The sequence below is a fragment of the Cygnus atratus genome, chromosome 3, assembly GCF_013377495.2.
Source record: "Cygnus atratus isolate AKBS03 ecotype Queensland, Australia chromosome 3, CAtr_DNAZoo_HiC_assembly, whole genome shotgun sequence".
Lineage (NCBI taxonomy): Eukaryota > Metazoa > Chordata > Aves > Anseriformes > Anatidae > Cygnus > Cygnus atratus.
Window position 1 is genome coordinate 68,813,089 of NC_066364.1, and position 27,406 is coordinate 68,840,494.

The following is a 27,406-nucleotide window of genomic DNA, read 5'->3' on the forward strand; positions in this document are numbered from 1 at the left end:
TTATTACCCAATTGATTTTTATCAACATACCATACTGCACAGGAACGCATGGCTGAAATAGCAATGAGTCAATTTTTCAGCTAGGTATTTTCCTTCTGGGAAGTGATCTTTGTAGTTTCGTGCACAATATCAAAGCTTCATATATTTCAAAAAAATCCGTGCATAAAGGATGTAGGCTGTCAGTTCTGTATGTTCAGCCAGTATATGAAATAGTTTTCCATGTTTTCAGTGTGCAGTGGGAAATTTTGCATTGACTGTTGGACACAGATTATACAAATCTTTGCTTAGCTAACAGCTTGGAGCACGAGTTGTTTTGCTTCAGCACAAATATAGGCAGTCTGTGTCTTCAAAGGTTAAAATACGCTGACTGTAAAAATGCATAGTATTGACCCATCTTCATTCTCTCAGCCATTCCCATATTGATGGTGCTGTTTACAAGCAAAATGACTTCTTCCACTTACAGCTTAACCTGGTCTCTGGATGTTAAATTAGGTTTTTACTGTTTGTAAATCAGTGGTAACTCATCTCTCCAGAAGTGGCTGAAATTCCAGGTACAGACCTACTGCTCACATCTCAGCTTTACCACAGAAATATTTTAAACATTTTTTTTAATAGAATCACAACTGTCCTTCACCTCTCAGACTGCAATTTTAAAGCCTTCTTGCCCAAAGAAACAGTTGTCAGTACCATTGCACTGACCATAAGGTTTCTAAAGGAATATTTGGCAGATTCCAAGTTGGAAAGAAATACTGCACTTTTCCAAGATGCAACCAAGAAATGTGGTAAACGCAGTTCCCAGTTGACTAGAAGCTTGCAAATGTTGTCCCAGTTTCCGAGAAGGGCAAGAAAGAAGACCCTGGTAATTACAGACCTGTCAGTCTCACTTCAGTGCCCGGTGATATTATGGAGAAGATTATTCTGGGAGTTACTGAAAAATACCTGAAAGACAATGCAGTCATAGGTCGCAGCCAACACAGGTTCACAAGGGGAAAGTCCTGTTTAATGAACTTAATTCCCTTTTACGATAAGGTCACCCCCCTAGTTGACCAAGGGAAGCCAGCTAATGTAATCTTTTTGGATTTCAGCAAAGCTTTTGATACTGTTTCTCACAGTATCCTTCTGAACAAAATGTCCAGCATACAGCTAGATAAATACTTAATACTATATGTGAACAATTGGCTGAAGGTTTGGGCACAAAGGATTATAGTAAATGGGTTATATCGGGCTGGTGGGCAGATACTAGTGGGGTCTCCAAAGGCTCCACTTTAGGGCCAGTTCTCTTTAATGTTTTCATAAATGACTTGGATGCAGGACTAGAAGGTACGCTATTAAAGTTTGCAGGTGATACTAAATTAGGAGGAGCTGTCAACTCCCTCAAGGGTAGAGAGGCATTGCCAAATCTTGACAAATTAAAGGGCTGGGCAATGACCAGCAATATGAAGCTTAACAAGAGCAAGTGCTGGATTCTGCACCTGGGACAAGGCAACCCTGGATGTATGTACAGAGTGGGGGACAAGAGATCCCCTGTGGAAAGGGATCTGAGGGTTCTTGTTGATGGCAAGTTGAACATGAGCCAGCAGTGTGCCCTAGCAGCCAAAAGGGTCAACCATGTCCTGGGGTACATCAGACATGGCATTGCTAGCTGGCTGAGGGAAGTGACTGCCCTGCCCTGCTCTGTGCTGGCGTGGCCTCACCTCTGAGCATTGTATGCAGTTTTGGGCACCACAGTACAAGAAGGCCGTGAAACTATTAGAGAGCGTCCAAAGGAGGGCTACAAAGACGGTGAAGGGTCTGGAGGCAAGACCTATAAGGAGCAGCCAAGGTCACTTTGTTCAACCCAGAGAAGAGGAGACTGAGAGGAGGCCTCATGGCGGCCTGCAGCTCCCTCACGAGGGGAGCGGAGGGGCAGGCGCTGAGCTCTGCTCTCTGGGGACAGCGACAGGACCCGAGGGAACGGCATGGAGCTGGGACAGGGGAGGGTCAGGCTGGGGGTTAGGAAAAAGTGCTTCACCCAGAGGGTGGTCGGGCACTGGGACAGGCTCCCCAGTGGTCACTGCACTGAGCCTGACAGAGTTCAAGAAGCGTTTGGACAATGCTCTCAGATATAGTGTCCCATTTTGGGGTGGTCCTGTGTGGAGCCAGGAGTTGGATTTGATGATCCTTGTGTGTCCCTTCCAGCTCAGGATATCCTATGATTCTATGGTGCTATTCTGTCAGCAATATCAGGACTTGCTTGCTGGGCTTTACTCTGCCCCTTTTTTTACTCCTCACCTCCATGCTTGATTTTGTTGAAATAGTCCTTTCACTACAGTAGTGCCCATACCTCAGCAGTGATGAGAACGATCTTTATGTGACCTCTCCTCCCACAGTGAATTTCACCTTAAAACAGGTAATAAATACAGTTAATAAATTCACTTTACAGAAATGGCTTCTCCTTTCTCTAACCCCCCCCTTCTTTACAAGGAAGTGCGTTTTGTTGTTTTTTTTAAAAAAAAAAAAGATCGATTTCAGTACCAGAGCCTTGGTGCTTTTTCGTCAGAGTATGTGTTCCTATACCACGTGGTGCCTGGCTAATGCCGTGCAGTCAATTATGCAGTATCTGGGCAGAGAAGCAAGCACAGCACATAAGAATGTAATGTTAAACAAATCACCTGAAGTCTCTCTCTTAGCCTAATCCTTACCACTGCTGCTACCGGGAAAGGTTCTCTAAAATAAGTCTCAAGCCTTTTTTCTTTCTGTCTCCTTCCCTGTTTTAGCAAAATAGTTGCTTTATGTTAGGCACTATTATAGTCAGGCATAGAGAAAGGAGAGGTTTTTGCTAGTGCTACTCCACTTTATCAACTAGCAGAGCTCTCACTTTTTGTATGTTGATATTTAACATAGCAGTAAAAGGACAAGCAAAATTATACACACTCACACACATGGCCAGGATTGGGGTGGGTACTTTTCGGTTCTTAAAGAAGGTAAGGAAGATTATTTACCATACCCAGACTAAAATCGGCTTAGCTGTATCTGGACTTACCTTTTTAGCTTGCATCACCATGGGATATACATATAGTCAATATGGTATGAAACATTTTCAAGATTACATTAATTTTTCAATTTAGGAGTTTGAAAAATGATTCCTCCTACTGTTTTCATAACACCAATACTCAGCATTACATGATTTTGCTTGTGAGGAATAGGAAAGATTAAAAATGACAAAACACAGAAGATGAGTTATATACCTGTAATTCCACTGCTCCCACTGCTAACATTTACCACCCTACCCTCTGTAATTTCTGCTGAACGCCTCAGCTCTCACTCACACAGTCAGAAACCTGAACCTCCACGCTGCAAAGAAAAGGTTATCACGTCAATTCACTCGTGGGCAAATTGTTCAAATTCAGCTGTCAATCAGCAGTCCACTCCAGCATCCAAGCAGATTTGTATCTATCATGGATGTTTACCTGACAGATTCTCACAAGCAAGCTGAAATAGAGAAAATGTGTTTAATGGCAGCATCATGCCGATGACACATTTTCTGCAGATAACATTTGCATTAAGTGTTTTTTGTTTATGGCGCATCTGGAAGACATCACATAGAAATGAATACATATCTCATATTTTTGAGCACATATTCCAACAAAAGGGAAACCACCAGTCCATACAAAAGCAATTTAAATGGGGAAGCCTGGATGTAATTTTGCCTTTTCTTTTTGCACCCTCTCTACTTTCTCCATTTCTTTCTATCCTACTCCATTACCTTTCTGTCCCTTGACTTTTCTTCCTCCCTGTTCTTCTCTTACTTTGGAAAAAAGTACATCTAAAGGAAGAAAAAAAGAGATGCACTCGTATCTTACTCACATAGTTCCAGTGATTTATGAATTCTGAATATGAATAGAGATTAAAACTAATCAACAGATGGTTGGAAACATGAATATTTATGAATTATGAAATCCTGTATTACTCTATCAGGTATTGTTCAGATGTAAATAATATACGTGCTTATATCACCACTTTTGGAAAAGAAAGCTAGCATTCACTTTAATTATCCCGTGTTCTTATTATGTGCATGGACAATAAACTGTGGTTCAGGTGTGTACCCTTTGAAAAGGGAAAAAGAAATAAAACCTAACAAATATCCTCATAAATCTCTAATGCCCTCTGCTTGAAAACCAAATCACCCCAAAATTTCACTCCTGTGGTAGGCAGGAATAAAATACCTTAAGTACTACTAAATAAACTAAAAATTAATTTAGATTTGCAACCCCACAGCCTAATGAAAATTTAAGGCACTCACAACAATGAACCAGTATAGAAATATGAAATTAAATGTAAGTATTTATTTACACTTAGGCAGACATTAAGGTCTAGAAGCAATCTGGTTTATATAAGTAATAAGCTGCTGCCACCTTCTGAAAAAAGCACAGAGTAACTATGAATGTCATCTTTCTCACACGGCAAAAGTAATATCAGCCACACATTCTGACCCAAGAAAACTAGGCAACAAAATAAGTTCTGTTCTGGCATACCTACAGAAAACCTGATGCAACCTGATTGTTCAAGGTTCTACTCTGAGGTTGGCCTCAACACTTCTAAGTACAAATTTGAACGTGCTATCCTTAGCCCAGCTAGACTCTGTGACTCTAGAAGAGTCATAGAATCACAGAATCATAGAATATCCAGAGTTGGAAGGGACCCACAAGGATCATCGAGTCCAACTCCTGGCTCCACACAGGTCTACCCAAAAATTCAGGCCACGTGACTAAGTGCACAGTCCAAACACTTCTTGAATTCAGACAGGCTTGGTGCCGTGACTGTGTCCCTGGGGAGCCTGTTCCAGTGCGCGACAGCCCTCTCCGTGAAGAACCTCTTCCTGATGTCCAGCCTGAACCTCCCCTGTCGCAGCTTGACTCCATTCCCTCGGGTCCTATCGCTGGTCACTAAAGAGAACAGGTCGGCGCCTGCCCTTCCACTCCCCCTCGTGAGGAAGCTGTAGAGCACGATGAGGTCTCCCCTCAGCCTCCTCTTTTCCAGGCTGAACAGGCCAAGAGTCCACTTGCTCCTTAGGGACACCTTCCAACCATGGCTTCCTCGTTATGAAGTGACAGAAAGCCAACATTTCCCTCAGTGTCTTCTGCAAGAACGGTTGGCACATAAGAGCTCTGACCCCTCTGTAGAAGACAACCTGCCACTCCACAAGTGCTGCCACCATTGCTGACAGCTGGAAAGTACCTTTTTGGTACAACTGGACATGCTAAAGATGGTGGTATGAGCCACCCCCTATGCCCTGTAAACAGGTCCCTGCTAATCAACACAGTTGTGTGCCAACTGAGAACCAGGAGCTTCTGTTCCAACAGAGGAGCCCTTTGGTGACTACGAGAATGGGACAAGCAATGGCAACCTTGCGCATTTGGTTCTTTCTGCCAACTACAGATGTCATTTTGGTTGTACAAGTTTTAATTATGCTTTACATTCTGGCAGCACAAGCAGTATCAGAGAGTATAAGGACAGAGCAGTAGGAAAACAGTGCCACAGCTGGCAAACCAGTGTGTCACAGTCAGTATCTCTGTCATGAACAGATTAATCACCTCTCCAGAATTTTCCCATGCAAAAAATCATGATATTTTAGACTCATTTTCAGATGAAATTATGTTATCATTATGTTATCAGATGCTATGGATTATGTTATCTTGTTGTCTAGCTGCTCCATCCTCCTTCCCCTGTAACCTTTGAATGCATTGACCAGTTTCAACTAAATCTGATAGGAAATTGAAGGTCTCAAAAATGTAATTTTTAGAAACTTGGAGAACCACAGAGCTTATAGCTACAGGAAAGCAATAGTGAAAAGCTGTGGTGTTGTCTGGCCAGCCTACTCCAGATAATCGCTGTTAAAATCTTGTGAATTGGGGGAAGGTGGGGGAAAATCATAATCAAAACCATACACTGCATATGAATTTCCCGGGCAACACCTAAGGGCCCATAATGGAAGAATATTAAAGAAGATTTGTTTTGGAGGTAATTCTGAATGATGCTGGGAACATGGCCTAGAACAACCTAAAAGTATGAAGGAGTAAAAAGATGTCTTAAAGTCATTCCTAATACACCTTTTTTTCCTCACCTCTCTCTCATACACTGCAAAAACGATCATTTGTAGCTGCAGCTATGAAGACTTTCCAAGACTTTTTCAAGAAATGCGTGAATCTATGCTTAAAGACGCTAGCAAGAATGAAAGAAATGAATATGGAAACGCAGAGCTACCACTTGACCTGTTGTTACTACGGACAAACTACATTTGCCACCCCCTTCTATGCGGTGCAAAGCCCATCACCACTGTGCATATGCCGGTGTTTGTACTTTACATGCCAGCAGTGCTCACAAAGTGCCACCTCGCTGCTCTGCGACCCCACCCGCCTGACGAAGGCACGGCGAGGCAGCTGTTTTGGGAGGCCGCCGATTGTCAGGGCGCTCTTACCCGTTACTCGCTTTGGTCACAGACTCGGAGAAGCCGTCATTTGACGATTAAAAAAAAAAAAAAAAAAAAAAAAAAACTCGTTTTTAACTCGAAGCACCTTCTTCCCCACCCAACCCCTTGGCTCGGTTTCAGCCACCCCCCGCCGCACGGGGCTGGGGGCGGGCCGTGCTCCGTGCCGCGCCGTGCCGAGCCGTCCTGCGGGCGGCCCCTCCCGGCGGAGCTGTTCGGGCCGGCGGGTGCTGAGCGCCGCCGCTCCGCGCCTGGCAGCCGGGCGGGGCCGGCGGGGGGAGCCGGGCCCTCCGCCGCTGCCGCCGCCGCCGCCGCCGCCTGGGGCCATGTCGGCGCTGGTGCTGGTGCTGCTGGCGGCGCTGGGCGGGCGGGCCGTGCTGCCGGGCGGGCGGTGCGCGGCGCCGCTGGCCGACCTGCGCTCGCAGATCTCGGGCGTGGAGTCGCTGCTGGAGGAGTTCCGCCGGCAGCTGCAGCAGGAGGAGCCGGGCCCGCCGGCGGCGGCGGCGGCGGCAGGAGGCGGCGGCGAGCGGTGCGGCGGCAGCGGCGGCTTCTCCGCCAGGCCCGACTCCATCATCCGCACCAAGGACTCCATCGCGGCCGGCGCCACCTTCCTGCGGGCCCCCGGCGGGGCGGCGGGCTGGCGGCAGTGCCTGGACGCCTGCTGCGCCGAGCCGCGCTGCACGCTGGCCGTGGTGCAGGCGCCCGGGCGGCCGCGGGCTGCGGCGGCGGCGGATCTGGGCTGCTACCTCTTCAACTGCACCCACCGCGGCCGGCCCGTCTGCCGCTTCGCCCCGCACCGCGGCTACAGCACCTACAGCCGCCGGCCCGCCGCGCCGACGGGTAAGGGGCGGCGGGGAGCCCGCCGGGGAGCCCGTGCCGCCCGGCCAAGATGGCTCCGCGCGGGGGGGAGCGGCCGCCATTTGCTGCCCCGCCGGGGGGGCGCCATTTGCTGCCCCGCCGCTGCGGCCGGGGGAAGCCCCGGAGAGGCCTGGGGGGAGAGGGGCGGCGGGGGGGGTGAGGCGGCCCGGCAGGGACCGGGGGTATGGCGGAGCTGTCCGGCACGGAGCCGCACAGCAGCACAGGAGGCTCACGTCCTTCTGGAGTCGGGCCCGTGAAGAGAAGGGTGGCTCGCAGGTGGTCCTGAGGGTGCGTGGAGGCTCTGTAACCGCATCAAACGCTGCGGTTTGGTCAGCCCCCAGGCGTGTTTAAGTACAGTGTTATCGAGAGCAAACAGCCATAAAGGTCTGTGCTTCAAAATATAGAGTCTGTTTCCTATAGATCCTGTCAGATGTGATCCAACGAGCTTACCTCTCCCACCTCCCGCAGATGCCTTCGGTTGTTAAACAGTTGCATCCTAATTCGGGTCTCAGTTTCATTACTTCTGTTGACCGTATATCCTAGACGCCCGTTTTCTTAAATGGCTTTGTCTTCAGCACTTCATGTTCTCCCCCAGTAAATTAATCTCTCGGCAACACAAGGAAAACCTGGTGGCGGTGAGAATGAGAACAGGGTGTCCAGGCAGTCTTTGCTATTACTTGTTGCCTTGGCAGGGGAGAGAGACCTCAACGCTGATTCCCCTTCCAGTTCTGCCTAGGTTATGACAATGCCTGTGTGAGCTCCTGGACATGAAAGAGAACAGGGGATCACTTTGTAGAAGAGTTTAGGTGCGTAACTATATTTTGCAAAGCGCCTGGATAGATGAACTAGAAAGTTAGAGGGAGGAATCTGTGGAAGTGAAGGTGAGGAAAGCTTAAGATGCCACAGAGACCCAAGGTATGACCTCAGCATTTGCAGCTGGGCGACTATTAGATCTGTGGTATTGTTAATGTAGCAACTTCTGGGTAATTCTGTTTTATAACCCTTAATGTATGCACTTGCAAGATAGAAGACATAAGACCAGCTTTTAAATCAAAGTCACAGAGAATTAGGCAACTTTGAAAACCTTTGAAAATATCTTTGGATGTCGTTCATCATTTTGAACTGCCTCAGCTCCATTAAAATCTGATCCTAGCATAGGGTGCAGTTAGAGACACAATAAAGATCACACTATCATTGAAGTGATAATCCACCTATTGGAAATCTTGAATTCCAAAGCTTTGCCTTTTTGGCAGCTTTCATGACTATCAGCACTGGGTTAGCAAGGCAATTTATGTTTCTGATCTGCAAATTGCTCTGTGTCCTGATGGGTTTATTTAAAAGTCTGCCTCGTGGGTGAGGGTGGTATCAGGAAGAGGAGATTATGACTTCTTAATGCAATTAAACTGGAGATGAAGCAGAGCCACAAAGGAGAATGAACTTTTATTCAAACATCTGTCAGCTGTGACATAAACCAGGAAGGATAAATCAGATTAAATTATTTTGCTGTCTGATGTCATGTTACCTCTGCATTCTTGAATTACATTGAAAAATGAATCTGGACAACAATGGGAAGTGAGGATAGATCCTTTGTCCCTTATGTCACCACATGATCAAATTTGGGAGGTTTAGGAAATAGCTTTGCATTTCAAGATTTTATGTTACGAGGGCATCACATTTTACCTGTTCTTTTTTTTTCCAGAGGACTGTGGTGTTGTGTCTTGTGTTTACTCTTTGATAATCCCAAACCAACATCCATCCATAAAGATGGTGTCCTTATAATTCCAAAATATTTCTGAGCATTAGTATACAGTGATCTCTAGGGCATTTTGTTTGTGTTTATGTTAAGGATCTTCAGCAAGCCAAAACCAATTACATACCTAGTTCTAGAAGCAGGTAATGAGAGAGACGTATTCTTTAGATCATGTTCATCTCTGTGTACTGGAAAAGTCAGTGGTGTGGTGAATTTTTGAAGCTCACCTTTTCATGGTAAATCAGAGCCCTGATTTTTCCTTCTTTTTACACTCCATTTGTGTTTTCTCAACTGTTGATTCACTTAGCACGTTCAGGCAGTTCGTGCAGCTTTAACAGTGGAAACCCACGTGCCAGTACTGAAAGAAGAGGTAAATCCTTTTTGCCTTTGTTCAGCAAATCTAAAATTCCTGACATGGAAAGGCTTTGAATGCCTCACGAGAGATGTGTAACGTCCCATCTGTGATACGCACTACTGGTGAGCAGTGACGATTCAATGTTAAGGTAAACTGATACCAAAGAAGATTAGGCATTGGTAGTGAAATAACCTTTTATAACAAAGCCCTCATTCAGACAACCAGCTGGCAGCTTCATTGCTGGCGGGCCAAGGCTGTAGGAAGGAGGAAGTAGAACAAATGAAGCCTGTCGTGTTCCCCCCACTTAAGAAAACGGGGTTGCTTATAAAGTTGTAGCCCCTTTTGTAGCAAGAAGCCAGCTCCAGCATCTCAGTGCTGCCCTGGTGTATCAGTTTCATATTACTTACATTCAATCTAAATAAAAGCTAGAAACAGAAGTTAAAAGATGCTTTACGAGCTTGATTTTTCTACTAACCTGTGGCTGACCATCCTTTGTTCCTGTGAACTGTGGTTGTAGATTGCTCCCAAGTATGCTTCCTTTCTTTTTTACACTGACTTCTTAGAAGCATGCATTGTCCAGACTTGGGGCTATTTCACCCCGTAAAGATAATACATTCCCTTGCTCAAAACTTTGCTGTGGAAAAAGTCTTCAGCTCGTTAGGCTGACTCTTCCCATGCCAGATGTCTCTCTCAGGCCAGTTTTTTTCTTTACAAGAGTAAAAGACAAGTTGATTTGCCATCAATTTACCTTTCTGAAAACGTTCTGGTAGGTTACAAAGACATCGTGCCTTCATCCCGCATTTTGACAGGAAGGAATCTGTGTGTTGCCCCAGCGCGAACTGGCCCAGCACAGCTCCTGCCAGGATAGCTCAGGCTGCTGCAGCGTAACGTTAGTCCAGGCAGAGAAAGCAGCTTTATCGCTTATGGTCCAGGGGAACTGGGGCTTGCCTCTGCCTTGGAGTTTCTGCAGGGAAGTGATCAAGTCGTTTAAAGCAGATGGGTGACGTGCAACCACTTTGCAAGTTGGGAGGGGAAGAACGGGCTGTGCTGTTTCAGAGCCAGGTCAGTGGAGTTCGTTAGCCTCTTTTTGACAGTGATGGGTAAAGTAAATGATCGCGTAAAGACTGCAGATAATTCATACCTACCCCGTAAGAGTTGTCCTGGCACCACAATGACGGTGTTTATTAACAGTATTTTTTTGCACCTAAATGGTGCTTTTTAAACATCCTGGGTTTTGAGAACTCTGTGTGTACACAGTAGGCCAAGCTTCCTGTGCCAGCTGGATCAGTGGGAACTGTTTCATACTTTCTATTATTAGATGCTGTTTTCAGTTATTTGTACATTTTCCTGCGTTCAGGCATTTGCGTTGGAATTTTCAGTGTTTGGTTTCATCTGTCTTTCTCTGACGGTTTCATAGGAGTGTCTTAGAGAAAAGGAACAAAGAGGAGGTCTGTCCTTCAGTCAGGGGTGAAAATGTGTGCCACTGCTCTGTTGAGTTCTGTGCCTTCAAGCAGGCTCTGGAAATGGGATGGGAGTGCATGAAAGGAAGACTCCCTACGCTGGTAGGAAGCACCTTGTCTTTCCTCATGCAGCTCTACCCAAACCAAGGGAAGTTACAGGCTGGGGCTGAGGAGATGCTTTTCAGAGCTGACAACCAATGCTCTGTGCATCTACCATCTTCATTCAGCCCGCTGCACGCCCCGACCGCTGTGTGTGCTTCCTCCTGGAATAAGGAAGGAAGATGTCTCCTGCAAATACTTAAGCACAAAACCTGTATTTTCAGTACATCTCAGTACAGTCTGGAGAAGAAGTAAGCTGTGCGGCATGTTTGCAGGGGGGCAGAAGGAGAGCAGAGATCAAGGAGCAGAAAGCACACTGCCACTTCAGAGTGCTAGAGATGTACCATGCCCAGAGAGTGAATGATACCTGGGCGGGGAACTACAAAAAGATATGTTCTTGTGGATAAAACTGTCAGATGCTGACTTGCAGAACTGGATTTTATGCACTTCCCGAGTGATGCAGGGCAGATCACTTCTCACAGGTCATTTCACTTCAGCTACCATGCATTTCGTTAGCCTAACCTGAAAAACTTGTGCTCTGATTGGCAACAGTACTTAATACTCACAACGTTATTCAATAGGAATTGTGTTTTGAATAAAAGAAAATGCCACAAATCTTAAACAGTCTGAAAACAAAGTTTTGGATGTCTTAAATTAGGTACTTAAAATGGTACTTAAAAACTTGGTGCTCATTTCTAATCATTTATATCATGACGTTGTTGAGCACCACTTCACCGGGACGTCAGCTTACGTTTAATAATGTTTTCACTCCCGTAAGGATGTATCATAACAAGAGGCTAAGAGTATGAACTTAGGCAGAGTGCTGCAAAAGGTGTGCAGGAACTGCCATGTGAATATATATGTAATTTGTATTTAAATCAGTTTTCCTTAATTCATATTAAAAAAAGAACACAACACTGATGCTAGCAGTCATGTTGCATTAGCGAAACATCCGTGTACATAGAGAGGTTTCCTATGCAATAGGCTTGCAATGTAGGAGTTATTTCCTGGAGACAGCTCTGAATATTGAACAGTTAACTGAGTTAAAACATAGGTAGATATTACTTCATTTAAAACATGCACTATTGAACATGGTGTTTCTGGCATTTTTAAGCCTTCAGACAAACAGAAACATTATATTCTTGTCTCCATTCATGTTGTAGTTAGTAACACAAGTTCTTTTGCCTAGTGGAAGCTTAGCTTTTGAAGAGCTTTTGTTTTTCAGCATGTGGTATGAGTTTGGACAGCAGCAGCAGCATCCCAGCAGCATCTGACAGCACGTTCAGTTAACAGCTACAGACATGCTAAAGTGGTTTAACTGAACGGTCCCTAACTGAGACTTAAGACTATAGCTACTGAGTGCTGAGTAGTGTTTGTTCTCTTTTTCAGGAAGTTGCACAGCTGTGAATCAATAACTTAACCAAGAAAAATGTGTTTTATATAAATAACCACCCAGTTCCCTCTGATAAATAACTGAGCCTCTCTTTTTTTTATTGAAGAAGAAGAATATGATGAGCCTCCCCTGTGCAAGGCAGGACAAGATGTTGTGCTGCAGTCACCTGTCGACTGGGTGCTTTTGGATGGCAGAGAAAGTTCAGATGACCATGGAATTGTGCAGTATGAATGGATGTTGCTCCAAGGTGACTCAGCTGTTGAAATGAAGGTACACATGGAACCCCACATGTAGCCAGTTATTTGCAGATTGTTGTATTCATTGTAGCACGGGTTTAAATGTAGAGCTAATAATATTAAATGTATTCAAGTGGCTAGGCTAGCAAGACCAAAATGAGGATGACTGTACAACCTGAGCTTTTATTTCTTGTGGTTTTTACAGTTCATATTTGTCCAGGATGGCATGTAGCAGCCAGTAGCAAATACATAGATCCTAATATTCTACTGTATTTCAGCTCTGCTCTCTTTCCCCGTTGTTTGTGCTTACTGAACTCCGTTTTCAGCTTCTGTGATCCAGGCTAGAGACGCCTTAGTAATTCAATTTCGGGAAGTAATAATGTATTTTTACCAACAGCCTTCTGTCAATGCTTACAGAGAAACTCCAAAGAAATGCGTGATGTAGACCTTGTAAAACATCTTGAGATACTATTTTATTATACCTGTACAATTTGTGCAGTAGTTGGGTTTCAACTTAACCATCAAGAGATTCTCCATCATACCTTTCTTTGTGGCTGCTATAAGAGCAGCAGAAATGGAAAGGAAAAATGTCTCAAACCCATAGAGTCTACTGACAGTCTGTTCGTAGCCCTGTATTCAGGGCACACTGGGGACTCTAACTGGAGCAGGAGGGACATGTTAAAGGGGGGAGAGTGTATACCATAGATCTTACTGTTGCTCAGGGGCTGCCGATGGTTGGAAAGAGTTTAAACAGGACAGGATAAGCAATAGGAACAGTTCCAAATCCAAAAGCCATGGCATGCCATTGTCACCATGAACAGTGCCAGCGAGTTGCTGCTTATGCCCACTCAGCTCAGTAACATCAAACACAAATTGGACAAACGGCCAATATCAGCAAAGTTATTCAAAATTTGTAATGACGGAACAAACTAGAGTGCTGTGTAACACAGAGAGGTGTGGCTGAACGTGTTGCAACCTGAAATTGTTATCCAGGAGATGGAAGAAACTAGCTGAGCAACTGATTATTCTTTAGCCACCTGCAGGGTATTGTAAGCGATGTTTTCTTACTGAAGATCACCATGTCATAGTTAGGAAACATGCTGCTGGATGAACTCTAAGAAGACAGTTTGGTTTCTCTGGTGTATAGCTACTGAAATATAGGCTCAAGTAGTTTTTTATTAGCATACTCCTTGCAGAAAATACAACTGGGGTATTCAAAAGTAGTATTTTAGCCAAATGCTGCATACTGTTCGTCTTCTCCTGGAAGGTTCATGTCTTTGGAAGGCTTACTGCAGTCAGCCAACTCTGAAGTACTTGAGATTGCATTGCAATTTGACGCTGTTATATCAAAGACCACTGTGAGTTTATTCATTTAGTATTTTATCAACTTGAAAATTAGAAGGCCAAAAGGCTTTCATAAGGAGTGCAAACAGCATAATACATAGAAAAGTCTTGTGTGGTGCTTTAAGAATGGTTGCTAGATATTGTTAAAGTTCATATGTTTACTTTTACTCAGATTCACTCAAAAAGTTTGAGACCAGTTCTTAATTTAAACCTGCAAAATTCACATTCGTGTTGGTGATATCTTTATATTTGATAAATGAAAACAATTTTGACACAGGCTCGTGCTTAAATAGATACTTTTTCATTGTGTTCAAGTGAGCAGGGATTTCTCCCACAAATATGTACACTGATGGTTTTCCATGGTAGTTTAATTTTTAGTAGAGTTAATAATTATGATTATTTGTACAGTCTTCATTTGCTATCCTTAGTGCTTTTGTTGCTATCCTGAAGTTAGTGGATTTCTTGTAATCTATTCTTAATAAACTGTACATGAATCCATAGCTGCAAGGGAAAATGAGATTGTGTTTATTTAAGATAAAAGGCAGCTGTTGCATTGCACGTACGTATCAAAAATAAACAGAAAGCACAGGAGGGGAGAGACTGCTATAAAGATGTCTTATCGTATTGTAGGGGGAAGCCAGTGGAAATTTTTTTTTCTGTTGTGACTGATTAGCTTAAGGATAATTTGCTTCTCGGATTTCTATTCACATGCTGTAGCTGCACAGCTCTGGCAGTTGTAGGCAATTGTTGGTCTGGCTTGTTTATTTATTTTTTAATGCTGATCATATGGAAAGTTACTATCTAGTCTGAGCCAAAGTTTGGAACAAAGGAGGTACACTAAGGGATCCTTAAGGGCAGAAGAGAGATAAAGAGGAAAGCACAGAGGTTGTCAGGAAGAATGCTGTGTTCTGAAGTCAGCGGTGCTTCTCTGGATGTGCACTGAGAAGAGAGTTGGACCCTGTGGTTCATGAGTTTTAAATTACATATTTGCTCTCCCAGTAGCCATGGTGAAGAGCAGCAGTTGTTTCTTAGATCATATTTAGTTCTGTAATACAACAAAGAATAAAATTCTGAAGTGTCATATTCATTATCAGGAGGTAATCAACAGAGTGATTAGATAACACTGCATTTGGATAAATACAAAAGGAAAGAAATTTCAGGTTAGGAAATTAACTTCCTTCCCAGAAGGGAAAAATGAATGTGAATACATAGTGAATACTAAGTGAATACACTTAGTAATAAAGCTAGGTCTAGGACTCTACTAACATATTTATTGAAAATTCCAGTTCTCTTAAGAGAAGTATTTAATCTGTACAAAAAGCATTGTGCAGAAATGATCTACCTAGTCCTAGAAATTAGACAGATCCTTAATACCAGTCTGACTTTTTTCTCTGTTTTTCTTTTATCAGGTACCACAGCCAGGAACGCTGAAGCTGTCTCACCTTCAGGAAGGCACATACATTTTCCAGCTAACCGTGACAGACACTGCTGGTCAGCGGAGCTCGGATAACGTCTCTGTGACCGTTCTTCCTATGGCTCATTCTGCAGTAGGTGAGAAGCTGAGTGCAGGCGTTGGCCATGTCATGCCCAGGGTATGCTGCTCAGAGCAAGAGGCTTGATGGAGACAGAAGTCTTACTCCCATTTCTATCATATTACCTCACTCATCTTCGTTGTATAACAAAATCTCGTTCAGTTTTGATTTGCTGTTTCAAACTGAGGAAGCAAATATCATGTTTGTTAGAGCAATAATACCTAAAGTTTTTAAATGTTCATCCCTATGTCGCTAATAAGCAGGCAAGGTTGGAGAAATTAACTATTGCCGTACGCATCAGACACGTCGTAATTGTTCGTTGTATAGTCAGATGGCTCATGGAACAGGGCAGGGATTATGCTATAGGGAAGACCGAAGTAAAAGCAGTTAATAGTATGATTCACAGACTAATAAAATTATTGCCTGCATCTGTAGTCTGCAAGGTGGGATGGTTTCTTGTTTTCATGCATTTAAGCCTTTCTGTGTAATGTTTGTTAAACAGGGAAGCCTTACGTTACTGTGGCAACCAAAACTGGAACTGACCCATCATTTTTAAACTCTGAGCTTAAGAAACACAGAAAAAGCCCAAAAGGTAGAAAGGAAGGTAGATGTCTGTGGCTGTCGGTTTTGGGCTCTTTAATGCAATAACTTTTAATTACGCTGTAATTAGCAAGCTGCTAATATAGGTCTGCTGTTTTGGCACAAAGTAAAGGGTAAACTGGCATCATTACTGTGTTCAGCAGACCCAGTGAAAACTTGCTCTGCAGCAGTGCAGTATAACTATGTGAAAGGTTTGTCCCAGTGGCAATAAATGGACATTACATAAATCCACTTATGAGTCTGTTACTAATATCTGTATTCTAGTAATAGATGGTAGAATTGTATTCATTAATGTTTAATTCAGCTAAAGCAGCCGGAGAGGTTTGTTTATTTGTTGCTGTGGGCATCTGTGGTATTTCTTCGGTGGACCATGTAGAGGGTTTGCTGCCTTTTTTCTTCTTCTCATTCCCCAAGTACGTTTGCAATTCAAGTGCTACTGCCATAGTTAAATGAGAGCACAGTGCCTTAATTCTTACAGGACCTGTGCTATTATTAGGACTGAAGTTAATGAGATATATTTTCAAACTACAGTTTTGGGGGCTTAAGCATACGCTTGTGTTCCTGCCATACTTTCATTAGCGTTGTTCAGCTTTAAAAATTGTTGTTCTGGTGCTTAGCAGTGTGACAACCAAAGGCTGTGATTTGCTTATGCAAATCGATTTGCTTTTACAACTTTACCCAAACAATGAATTTGATAGCGCTTTACAAGCAATGAAATACACTGCTGGTGGAAGGAGAAAAGCATGTATGTAAACACTTGGTAATTACATGGTCAGAATGGGTTTCAGGAAAGCTTTTAGAATATAACTGCAGTTGTGAAACATCCAGGGATATCCTCCATTTCCAGAGGAATCTCAATACTAAAGCAGGCAGCAGTCAATTCTCTCTGGCGAAGGTCAGTTGTAGGACCTTGTGCTCAGTCCTGCCCTGACAGGTGCTGTATCGGAGTCAATGGATTGTTCATGCAGATAAATGACAAGTACTCTTTTAGTATTTTAATTAGGTTACAGAAGACATGCCATAAGAGATTCCGTATAGTCCATAGGTGTGTGTGTAAGATAACTTACTGTCAGAAACACAGAATGAGTATGTAGAAGGAATTACATGCTGGAGAAAGGCAGTTCCAACTACAGAGATCTCATTGAAACATTTTTCAGGACTGTCCTAGGTCTTCTAACCCTGCAAAGATCTCTTTTCAGCATAGGCTGGTGGAGATTGAAGCACTGCAGGGGTGCTGCATGGACTGTATGGTGCTACAGCCTCCAGGTTGAGTGGTTTTGTAGTAAAGAGATTTCCAGAAGAGTGATAAGGGTGCAAGGAACGACGACTAGCTGTATTAGCTTCTCTGTCAATATAGCGTCATGTAGCTGGGCCTGGCCTTCCTTCAGCTTTGTCCATGGTCCTTCTTGTCATAGCGTGGTTTGGCATTTTCCTGGCTGCTGCAGATTTTAATCATTGACTCAGTATTTACTGCTCCTATTTCTTTTTTGGTAATTTGGGAATTGTTTCTCAATAGCCTGTGTCGGGGTTTGCTCTCGCTACCAGTTTATCTGTGATGATGGCTGCTGCATCGACATCACATTTGCTTGCGATGGAGTGAAACAGTGCCCTGATGGCTCCGACGAAACTTTCTGCCAGAACCGTAAGTGGCCCGTGGGACAACATAGATTGTGACAGTAACTGCAGACTGTACAACCAGGGGGAAATGATGCCCCTTTTGTGGCTTCTCCTCCTGTCAACAAGCAGCTTGCTCCCAGCATAGAACCATTCGTTGGTATGTGGGAATGTTTCATGTCAGCATTGAGGAGATGCTCAGAAATCAATTCCATTTTTTTCAAAGCGTATCAAAACTATCAAAAGTCCCTGAGTAACAGATTTTGAGTTACAGATCTCAACATTTACGAGATCAGTTCTTTACCTGCGTAGTGATTCTGGAGACAAGGACTCCTGTCTTGATCTGAAAGGGCGTCTCAGAGGTACACTTCAAAGTGCAGCTATGCACATTACCAGAATCTGAAACACTGGAAATCTGGGTGTGTAGGGCAACCAGCTGATTCACCATTGCACTCTTAGTTTTCATTATTCACTCTCACCATGTGCCCATGCTCAGCAAAGTGAACAAAAATGATCAGAGGGTGAATTGGCATGGTGGCTAACCACTCTGCCGTTAGCATTTCAGTTGCTGGATTTCATTTTAGGTATACTCTTGCTCAGTAGCTGAACAGTGTGTGATTGGTAACTTGCTATGTATGTGGAACTCACATTTCATCATATGTCTGAACCGGGTAAACTTGGTTAGTCTACTTGAAGGCCCATGTTGCAGGGTTTTCTATCAGAATATTCTCATTCCTTTCAATCCTATATAAAAATTGATTTTTGTTTCTGTTAACATAGTCAGCCAAGGCCGGAAGACAGTGACTCACGCAGCCTTTGGCACTACTCAGCAAAGGACTGTAGGACTGACTGAACATACAGATGAAAACTCTGCAGAAAACACCCTGAAGGCCACTGTCAGAAATCAGCCGCTCCTTCCACTGGATGCAGACATGTCTAACCAATCGCTTTCTCAGGGACCAAAGAAACAAAACAGCGGATTTGTGCCAGGTAAGAGCTGAAAAGCATCAGTTTGAATAAGTCATCCTGTCTTAAGGAAGAAAAGGTCTTTCACCTTAAACTGTCTTTTGGTGTCTGGCTAAGAGTAAACTTTTGTAAATGTAAAAAAAATGCAAAAGAAGCTTGCAATAGGTAAGTTACAATTAGGTAACGCTTTATAATTGTCAAGTCTGGTTCTTAGCAGCTGCAAAGAGAAAGTTAAAATGTAAAAGCACTAGGAAAAAAATGCAGTCTAAGGAACAGAGCATGCAGTGAGCTAAATAGAAACAGGTTCATCTGTGTAAGCTGATACATGGGAATCTTTATGCTTACAGGGTTTTACCTTCAGTAGAACATAATGTACTGTTCAACTTGAGTGAAAGCAATTGCATCTCTTCTGGTGCTAACTGATGACTTTTTTTCTTCCTTGAAGTAGTATCTTGATTGTTACGGGCACTTTTTTCTGAATTGTATGTTCAGAGCAGGAGAAGTCTTTTATTGCTATAGCGTAGGCTCAGTCTTTGGTAACAAACAATCCCAAGTCCCTAAGTCATATTCTCTGTACTGGCTGCAAGCCTGTTGTGAGTCAGTGTGTAGGGATGTTACAGGCAGCAGTCACCAAACATTGCCTTGGTAGAACTCCAGAAGCTGCAGTGAAATTGGTGTGCCTTTTAAGGCAGCCAAAGGTGGTTCCTGCTGGTGAGTTAAAATGACCTGAAATGGCAATTGAATGGCAGCTGAATGAAAGCAAAACTGTGTTCACAGAGCTTAAAATGAGTGCAAGACCTCCCACTTCTATTTCTTCGGAGTTCAGACTGATTCTTGCTCCCCAGGATGCAGCTAATTATAAACACAGTTTTGTTTTCTTCTTACAACAAAGCAGTGCTCAGTGCCCTCGTGCTATTGACTCTCATAAAGAATACTTCCCTAGTTCACACTTCGATGGTTCTTCAGATTCTTGTATGTCATCTGTGGAGACCGCAAAGGGAGTGAAACAATGATCTTCAAGAATTTCACTGCCTCGGTGAATAAGTGGAAACTTATGGTAAAATCTTGTCTCAAATGTTTCCCCCTTTTCTGTCAGTGTAAAAGAACTCAGTGCTCCTTATCGGAATGAGTTAAAACTCTGCAGTCTGCCCCAAATCCACTTGGCTGTCATAGTTCTGAGCAACACCTGATACAGGGCTACCCAAACTAAAGATCAGGTTGCCAAAGGCCATTGCAAACTCCAGTGGTAAGTCAGCTGCTGTGTCTTAAAAGCCATTGGGCAATCCAGAAGTAAAACCAGAATTGAGGTCACCAAGCTTGGCCACCTGTAATCAAAGATTATAATTGGAAGTGTGTGTAAGAGCGGCTCTTCTGTGTAGTGGATTTCAGTGTTTACCCTTTTGCACAGTGACTTGCTTGCACAGTTTTTGCTCTTAAAGTAGGCTTTTACCCAGCAGGTAAACAATGAAAGAAAAAAATATTATGAAACTTTAAAAAAATGATGGGGCTTCAGTGATTAGTGCAGTACCAGAAGCAAAATACCAAAAACTTTAATTTTAAACAAGCAGGATTTCCAGCTGACCATGCCTGTCTTCAATGAGTTTGACAAGGCTCAGCCAGAATTTAATTTCACTTGAATGATACGTAAGGATTTACTTGTAGAATAGAAGAAGCCAGTAGCCCAATAGTTTTAACCAAAAAAGCAGCAAACAGTTCAGCAAGTTTTTAAGTAGTCTACGGATCAGTTCCAAAGAGGTGCATGTGGTGGGACATGAAGAGACACTAGGTACCTGGGCCTGAAGGGCAACTGCCAAAATCTCCATGAGGTTCTGTCTTCTCATGGAGATACTTAAAATCCATGGAGGTCACACGCTGTACATTAACGATTCACAGAGATGCAAAGAAGTTCAAGTCCTGCCCCACTGGCAAGCATCACAGTTGTTAGGGACCTGAGCTGACAGACATCTAACCCATTCCTAAAAATGCACCCAGATGCAGTGGATTAAGTTTCTGTCCATCAGTGTCATCTCAAGGAGATCACAGACCAAATTTAGTAATTAGGCGTTACAAAAATGCAATGACTTTTACTCTGTAAAACCATGTGCACATGGTTTATCTTGGATAACTGGTCCAGACAAAGGGAGAAGTAGATGGGACTTGCCAGCTCCCTGCTAGGATGTTTGACTTGGTTTAGAATAATGAGAGGGGAAAGCAGAGGACAAAACCCTTTCTTAGTGGTGAGAACACTCCCCTGGGCGTCCTGATTGCTGGTCCTTCCTCCAGGCATGTATGTGTGGTTTAGCCAGTGGTTACTGAAAGTAAGACAGGCACTGTGCTCACACACAGTGTTAGGTTACCCTGCCTCACTTGGTAGCCTCGCCAGACCCATTGCTGGAAAGAGGATGACTTTGTTAGGAGAGACAGAAACAAGCAGCTCCGAGCAGCACGCCCGGAAAAGTGTTCAGGAGAGCAGTAACAGCTGCACAAATTCCGAGGGCAGGTAAGCAGCACTGAACAGAAATCATAGCAGCAGCCTCAAAAGTTCAGCCATTCCAGTGGCTGAAATCCTGTCCTGGGATGTATTCTTTCCTGTGACAGTACGCCAGACTTTGCACTGGTGCCAAGGCAGACTCTGTGCCTCCAAGTCACATTGTAAACGTCTTTAGAGCTGACTTTCCAAGCACCTGGGCTCCTGGTATACTGTTGTAACTCAGACTCATGAATGAGCTTTAATGATTTTAATGTCAAAGGTGAAAAGCTGTCCATTTAAGATAACACGTTATGGGAGATGGCTTTACAGGGGCAGCACAGGTTCCAGCACTCCCTCCACTGGGGGGAGCTCATTTCAGGCCTACATCTGTCTTATTCCCTTGGCATTTGCTTCTTTTTTTACATCTGTTTTAATTACAGTGCAGGTTACAATATCAGTAAAGACCCTTCTACCTTTTGTCTCTAAGAACGAAGATATCCAGTAAATGGATCTCTGTGTCAAGGAATACCATATTTATCTTTTCTCATTTTTAAAACGAGCTGGGATAGGCTGTGGCATTTTGGGCTGTTGAATTGCTCTTTGCAGCAGGAGTACGATATGTCTGTGAGGGTAATACCAAGGGAAATCTATCCCAGAACCCCGTATTCTCCTAATAATTATAATCATTATCTGTTCCCAGTTTCCCTTAGCCTGTTTCTTTACTCCAGTAGCGTCTCAAATTCGGCTTTGGTTTGATACAGGCTTTTTAAGGATTTATGCTTAAATATAAAAATGTGAAAATGTGCAAATTCAAGGTGCAGGCTGTTTGAAACTTCTACCTGGCCTAACAGGGAACCTATTAACAGTAAAACAAAACAAAAAGTAACCGTTTGTGGACAATGGGTGAGCCTTGCTCTGCATGCACACCTTGCCAGTGGGGTTTCTCTACAGCAGCGTGACTCCAGGGGGACACCAGGTCCAACTTACAGACTACCTTGGGGGCTCAGTGCACGGAGTCTTTCGTTACAGCCTCATGATTTGCTTTTGTCCAAGCTAGAAGACCAAACGTTTTCTTCCGTGGCTGGGAGTGGATGCAGGAAGAGGAATTCAATGTCAGCAAAGGAGTCCTTTCCCCGTGCAGACATAACGGCAGAGTGAGGTAACCCAGACTGCATCTCCTGCAAAGGCCAGCGCAGCAGTTCTGCGTGGCTGCCTCCAGTGTGCCCTGGCATCATTTCCAGGGGCGTTTGCCAGCCAAAATGCATACTCGGGCACTGCTGCCCTTGTAAATGAATACAACAAAAATACAGTGGCAGCAAAGCACACTGGAGTGAGCGATAGGCTAGTTCCTAAGCATCAGAAGCCATTTTAGCAACCACAGTGCTGTAGACAGGTGGCATTCATAAGCAGTCTGAAGATTTTCACTTCCCAGCGCAGCAAACTCGAATGTATAAATCACCGTAACAGCTTTGCATTCCCCTGGCACAGGGTCTGTGCCTCTTTCCGCACCAGCTGTTCTGCAGCACTGTTCCGGGATGGGATTACAACATTTGACTGAGTGCCCAAGCCTTAGTCATGTTCTCACTGTAGAGCCATCAACAGCAGTAGCTACTACTTAGAGCTGAACTCTAGGGTAACCGGAAAGGGCTATAAATTGCGATTTCCTAGGCACAGAATAGAAAATGAAGAGAGAGTCAAAATAAAACCAAGCCCATATAACATGCTTTAGTCTAATATTGTTAAAATTATTACTAGGCAGGCAAGAAGCCCAAATTTATCAAAGTTACATCTCCTCAGGGAAAAAGACCTCCTTTCTCCAACTTTCTAGAGTTACCTGACAAAATCTCACAGGTGAGCTTAGTACTCCGAGTCAAAGCAGCACCAGTGGGGTGAACTGATTGTTGTGAAGGCATTGGATTAAGCTGTCAGTCTTGCACTGAGTGGCCCCATAGCTATCAGTGCAGGACTCCGGTGTGAGGGTAGGAGGAAGGAGTCCCAGCTGCATTACTCTTTGCTTTTGTGAAGCAAAAGTGCAGTCGTCTGTGCTCACAGGGTGAACACTTCTGGGCAGCAAAGTGTGTGCGCTCTCCTCTTGTGTCATTACGAACAGTGCTCTGTTGCACCTTCTCTACCACATGCAGCTGAAGTGCCTAAGTTACCATTTTTCAGATGTTTTCCCCACATACTTTCATGTCTTCCGAGTACTTAAGTTCTGCTCTTATACCTGTCAGATAACGGGCAAAATTAAGGTAGCTTGGGCAGCCAACCTATGCATCTCCTGCTTTACAAACTATAAGGGTGTGGACAACATAACTTGACATGGCCTCATTTTCAGCTATATATAACCACTTTAGTAATGTTTTAGCTCACACTGGTCTATACCCTGTCATGAAAGCTTTTAAGAGAGAAATTTTATCAATTTTTTTTCAGTGGAAAGTGACCCCACGTGGGTTTGGTTGAGATGCACTGTGGTTTGTGATGCAAAAAATGAATTTACATTTTAGTATTAGTTTCATATTATTTAAAAAAAATAAATTACACAATAAGAGTCAGCAGTTCTTAAACTGTTTTTTTTTTCTAAATTCAAGCGCTTTCATGTTATTTGATTTTAGTGTCCTGTGGATAAGACTTCCTGAGTTGCTGAACTGCAATATTCATTTGTCTTGCTTCATTTTATGCAGATAACAGTTCCTCAGGGAAAAAAACAGATGATAAAAATGGAAGTGGCATAACTGTGCCAAAGAGAGATCAGCTTGGAGGTGGTCACCCAGTCCCAGAAACAGGTAAGACTGACTGCGTGAATTCATTTTGAATTATGTTGGAGTTTTTCAGTCAGGTAATACAGACCCAGATGCTGTCGTCAGGGATTGAACAGTGTGCTTCCATATTCTGACCCGTTCGCAGCACGTAATCACACAGTTTCATTTCTCAGCGTGAGTTTCTCCAAATATTAGCACCTAGCTGATAGACCAGCTGTGTTTTTAAAGAAAATGTTGAGGTTTTCTCTACTGTTTTCCCACTGTATTAAATAAAGCATAACCTGTCTTAACCTCTCTGCAGGTGCTGTACTGCCTTTGGCCTTAGGCTTGGCCATCACTGCTTTACTGCTGCTTATGGTTGCTTGCAGACTGCGTTTAGTGAGACAGAAGCTTAAAAAAGCTCGACCCATTACATCTGAAGAGTCTGATTACCTCATCAACGGGATGTATCTCTGAAAATCAGATTTAGGTCTGTCGTTTTCTCCCCTGTCTCCTGTGTCCATGTACCTCTGCCTCTTAAAAAGGACCAAAGTCTTTAGTTAAGTTTCAAATGTAGAAGCCTCCAAGGTGAGGAACGCGTTCTCCCCCTTTGATGAAGAAGTGAAGATGTGGGTGGGTGCCCACCTTCAGAAACTCAGAAGCCTTCAGGCTCCGGCGGGCGGCTCCGGCTGACCTTGCAGAAGACGCCGTCGGGTGGAGAACCCCCCGGGGACGTGGGGGTGCCCTCGCCCTCCCCGCAGCAGCCGGGCCCCAGGGCCCTGTGCCGGGGCAGCCAAGGCAGCAGGTCCCCGTGGCGCTGGCCGGGGCGTAGAGGGCAGCTCGTCACTGCCCTGCTGCCACCAGCGCGCTCCACGCTGGGTACGGGGACGCGCCAGACCAGTGTGACTGTGCTGTCTGGCAGAGACCGATCTCTGCGCTTCCCACCCGACACACAGGGAGCATTTTCATGAAATAATTTTGTCTTGCTTTGTTAATTAAAAGCAATCGCCATCTAAGCACCAGCTTTTGTAACGAAATTTGGGATTTAAGGAACAGACCGTATTTTTCATTCCTAGTTTAAACCTCTGTGCAGCTAACAGAGCCATGCTTACGGAAGTGAAAACACAAGTAGAGGATGAGTTTGGACTTAGCAGTGTCCAACGGCTGTTGTGTGAGATCCCAGAGCTGCATCTCTCCCCGGAGCTCATGGCTTGTTGAGCCTTTTCCACCCCCAGCTCCACGCACTCCACCTTGCGAAACAGCAGCGGGCTGCAGCTTTTCTCTGACACCAGCCCCAGCTTTGCTAGCGGTGGCCAGATCTGTGGTGTTGGGAGTTCTGTCGGGGTGAAAACCAAAGTTAGTCGTAGCCAAACAGGCACGGTCAGCGTGACTGCTGCCTCTAGCGAGCGGTTGAACCCTGCCCCTGCTTCCCCGGAGCCTGGGAGCCGTGCTGGTTAAAACTCTTAGCTCCCTGCAAAGCTTGAAAGCTTCAGCGACGTGTCCCCACCCCAGCAAAATTCTCCTAGAATTAGAGCAAGTAATTGATATGTGTGAGTGAACTTCAGATGTGTTAACAGTAAACTGCGTACAGTACATGTTATATATACATATATATAGACACCGTGCTGTCTATCTTGTTTGACTGTCCGAGGATGTCGCATTCATCATGGGTCCCAATGAAAGCAGAGGCAGGTGAGGCATGCATCTTTTTGTATGTCGTCTTTTGTACTTCAGTAACTCCAAGTCAACAAGAATCTTGCCATGGTACACAGATAGCTCTTTGAGTTGCTTGGTCTTGTTTAATTTATGTAAAATAGCTCTAATAAACCTATTTTGTTCTTACATCTCCTGCATTGCGTTTATTTTCAGCTACCAGCTAAATGCTGTGTAACATTCCTCTCAACAGGTAGGAAAGCCCGTGGCAGCGTATAAAATAGGCACCACAAAAGGGCCTTAGAAAAAGGTGGGATGTGTACGGTGGGGGGGGGAGTTGTAGAGACATTTTGTTGCAGGAAGACTGAGAAGAAGAGGGCCAGAGCTCCCGTCTTCACCCATCACCTGTCTCAAGAGCAGGACTCGAGCTGAGCACCAAGCAGGAGCGGAGGTGGCTGTGGCCCGGCTCCAGGTTGGCCGTGCTGCTTGCCAGGGCCCTCCTGCCGCGTTAGGCAAAGCCTGGCTGGTTGTCCTGCAGCGTTTCCTGGGGCCCAGGAGCCTTTCTGCAGGTACTCTCCGTTCCCAACTTGAGAGCACAGCCCCTCGTCCGTCACAGCCTGCAGCAGGCATGGCGCATAGCACAAGCCCCGAAAGACTACTTCATAAAGCTGCAGCTTCTACAGCCTTCTAGGGAGGGTGCGCTGCCCATCTGCTAGGGATATATCCCCCATTAGTGAAAAATCATTGCTTTTGCTTTATTTGGGGTTTAAACAGCTACTCCTTCACCATCTCCCCGTAGCAGCAAGACAAGTAGTTTTTTCTCGCCGTGCATGTACTGCTCCCATTACCAAAATCCCTGACAGCAAGCATAGCGCAGGACAAAGCTATCAGTATGCTGCAGGTGTCAGTCTTCCCAGAGACTTTTCTTTCCACACGGTGACATTTGCTGCCATGCAGACCACCACACTAAAGTAACTGGAAACTCCACAGCTAGACTGAAATTTAAAAAAGGGTTGCACCTCGCCAGGGAGCGTGGGCATCCTCAGCTAGATTAAGAGCAAGACGAAGTTGGCAAAGTATGAGATCGCCTCAGCAGCTGCTGGAATTCATACGCACCTCAATAGCGATCACTTTCTACAAGCTGTGAGACTTCAAATGAGTGATGCTGAACGCCTGGGCTGGAGCATGCCCGAGCACCAGCAGACAAAGCCCTGCCAAGGCACCGCTGCCAAAGCACTGCAGGTGCTGCCCCTCTCCTGGGGCTCTTCCCAGCCCTCGTCTGCTGCCAGCACTGCTCCCGTAGCCCTTCCCCAGCAGCTCCCAGGGCTGAGTCTGTCTGGTAACGTGCTCCGTCCAGCTGTTTTAAATTACCAATGTCCTTTAGCCAGAGGAGAAGATTGCTTTGATAGCATACACCTGTGGGCATTACTCTGTGTATTAGGAGAGGCCATTACAAGCTGTTTTGTCAGCGTGTTTTCACGTTGCTCAAGGTAGGTACTTCAGTTAGAATGCTTTCTTATACTTTAAATAGTTTCGCCTTTCAGACCAGCTTATATGCACTTAAGTGTACGAATTACTTCCAAGTCACAAGCAATACTTACCCGAGCTTTATTCATAATTAGGAACCCACTTTTTTTCACGCTGCTAGTTGCACGCTGCCCGGTTTTGCAGGGGTCTTAGCGTGAACACCCCCGAAGCTTTTCCATAGCCCCGCAGGATCATGGCAGTTCCAGAAGCACATTTGCAGAACAAAAAAGGCTGCAATAGGTCAGCATGATGCTCCATTTGCTGTTTTAAATCCTAAATAAAGCATAAAAGCTTCAGTCCCAAGCTGCAGAGCGAGTCAGAGGCGGTGACCAGCAGCAGCACAAA

General features: G+C 44.6%; 1 protein-coding gene across 1 annotated transcript; it reads left to right on the forward strand.

The window, feature by feature from the left end:
• Positions 1 to 6,792: 6,792 nt before the first annotated feature.
• On the forward strand, positions 6,793 to 25,725 carry LRP11 (LDL receptor related protein 11). The gene is made up of 7 exons (XM_035538490.1): positions 6,793 to 7,306; positions 12,488 to 12,651; positions 15,371 to 15,512; positions 17,610 to 17,735; positions 18,488 to 18,697; positions 23,825 to 23,926; positions 24,204 to 25,725. Exons 1-7 carry the CDS (start codon positions 6,793 to 6,795, stop codon positions 24,356 to 24,358), a joined length of 1,413 nt encoding a protein of 470 aa, XP_035394383.1. The 3' UTR covers positions 24,359 to 25,725.
• Positions 25,726 to 27,406: the final 1,681 nt, after the last annotated feature.

Bases quoted from the DNA above. Each gene is read 5' to 3' on its own strand.
- LRP11 (XM_035538490.1), top strand. From the start codon at position 6,793: ATGTCGGCGCTGGTGCTGGTGCTGCTGGCGGCGCTGGGCGGGCGGGCC. The intron at 17,736-18,487 runs GTAAGTGGCCCG...CTGTTAACATAG, and splicing joins CGAAACTTTCTGCCAGAACC to TCAGCCAAGGCCGGAAGACA. The intron at 18,698-23,824 runs GTAAGAGCTGAA...CATTTTATGCAG, and splicing joins AAACAGCGGATTTGTGCCAG to ATAACAGTTCCTCAGGGAAA.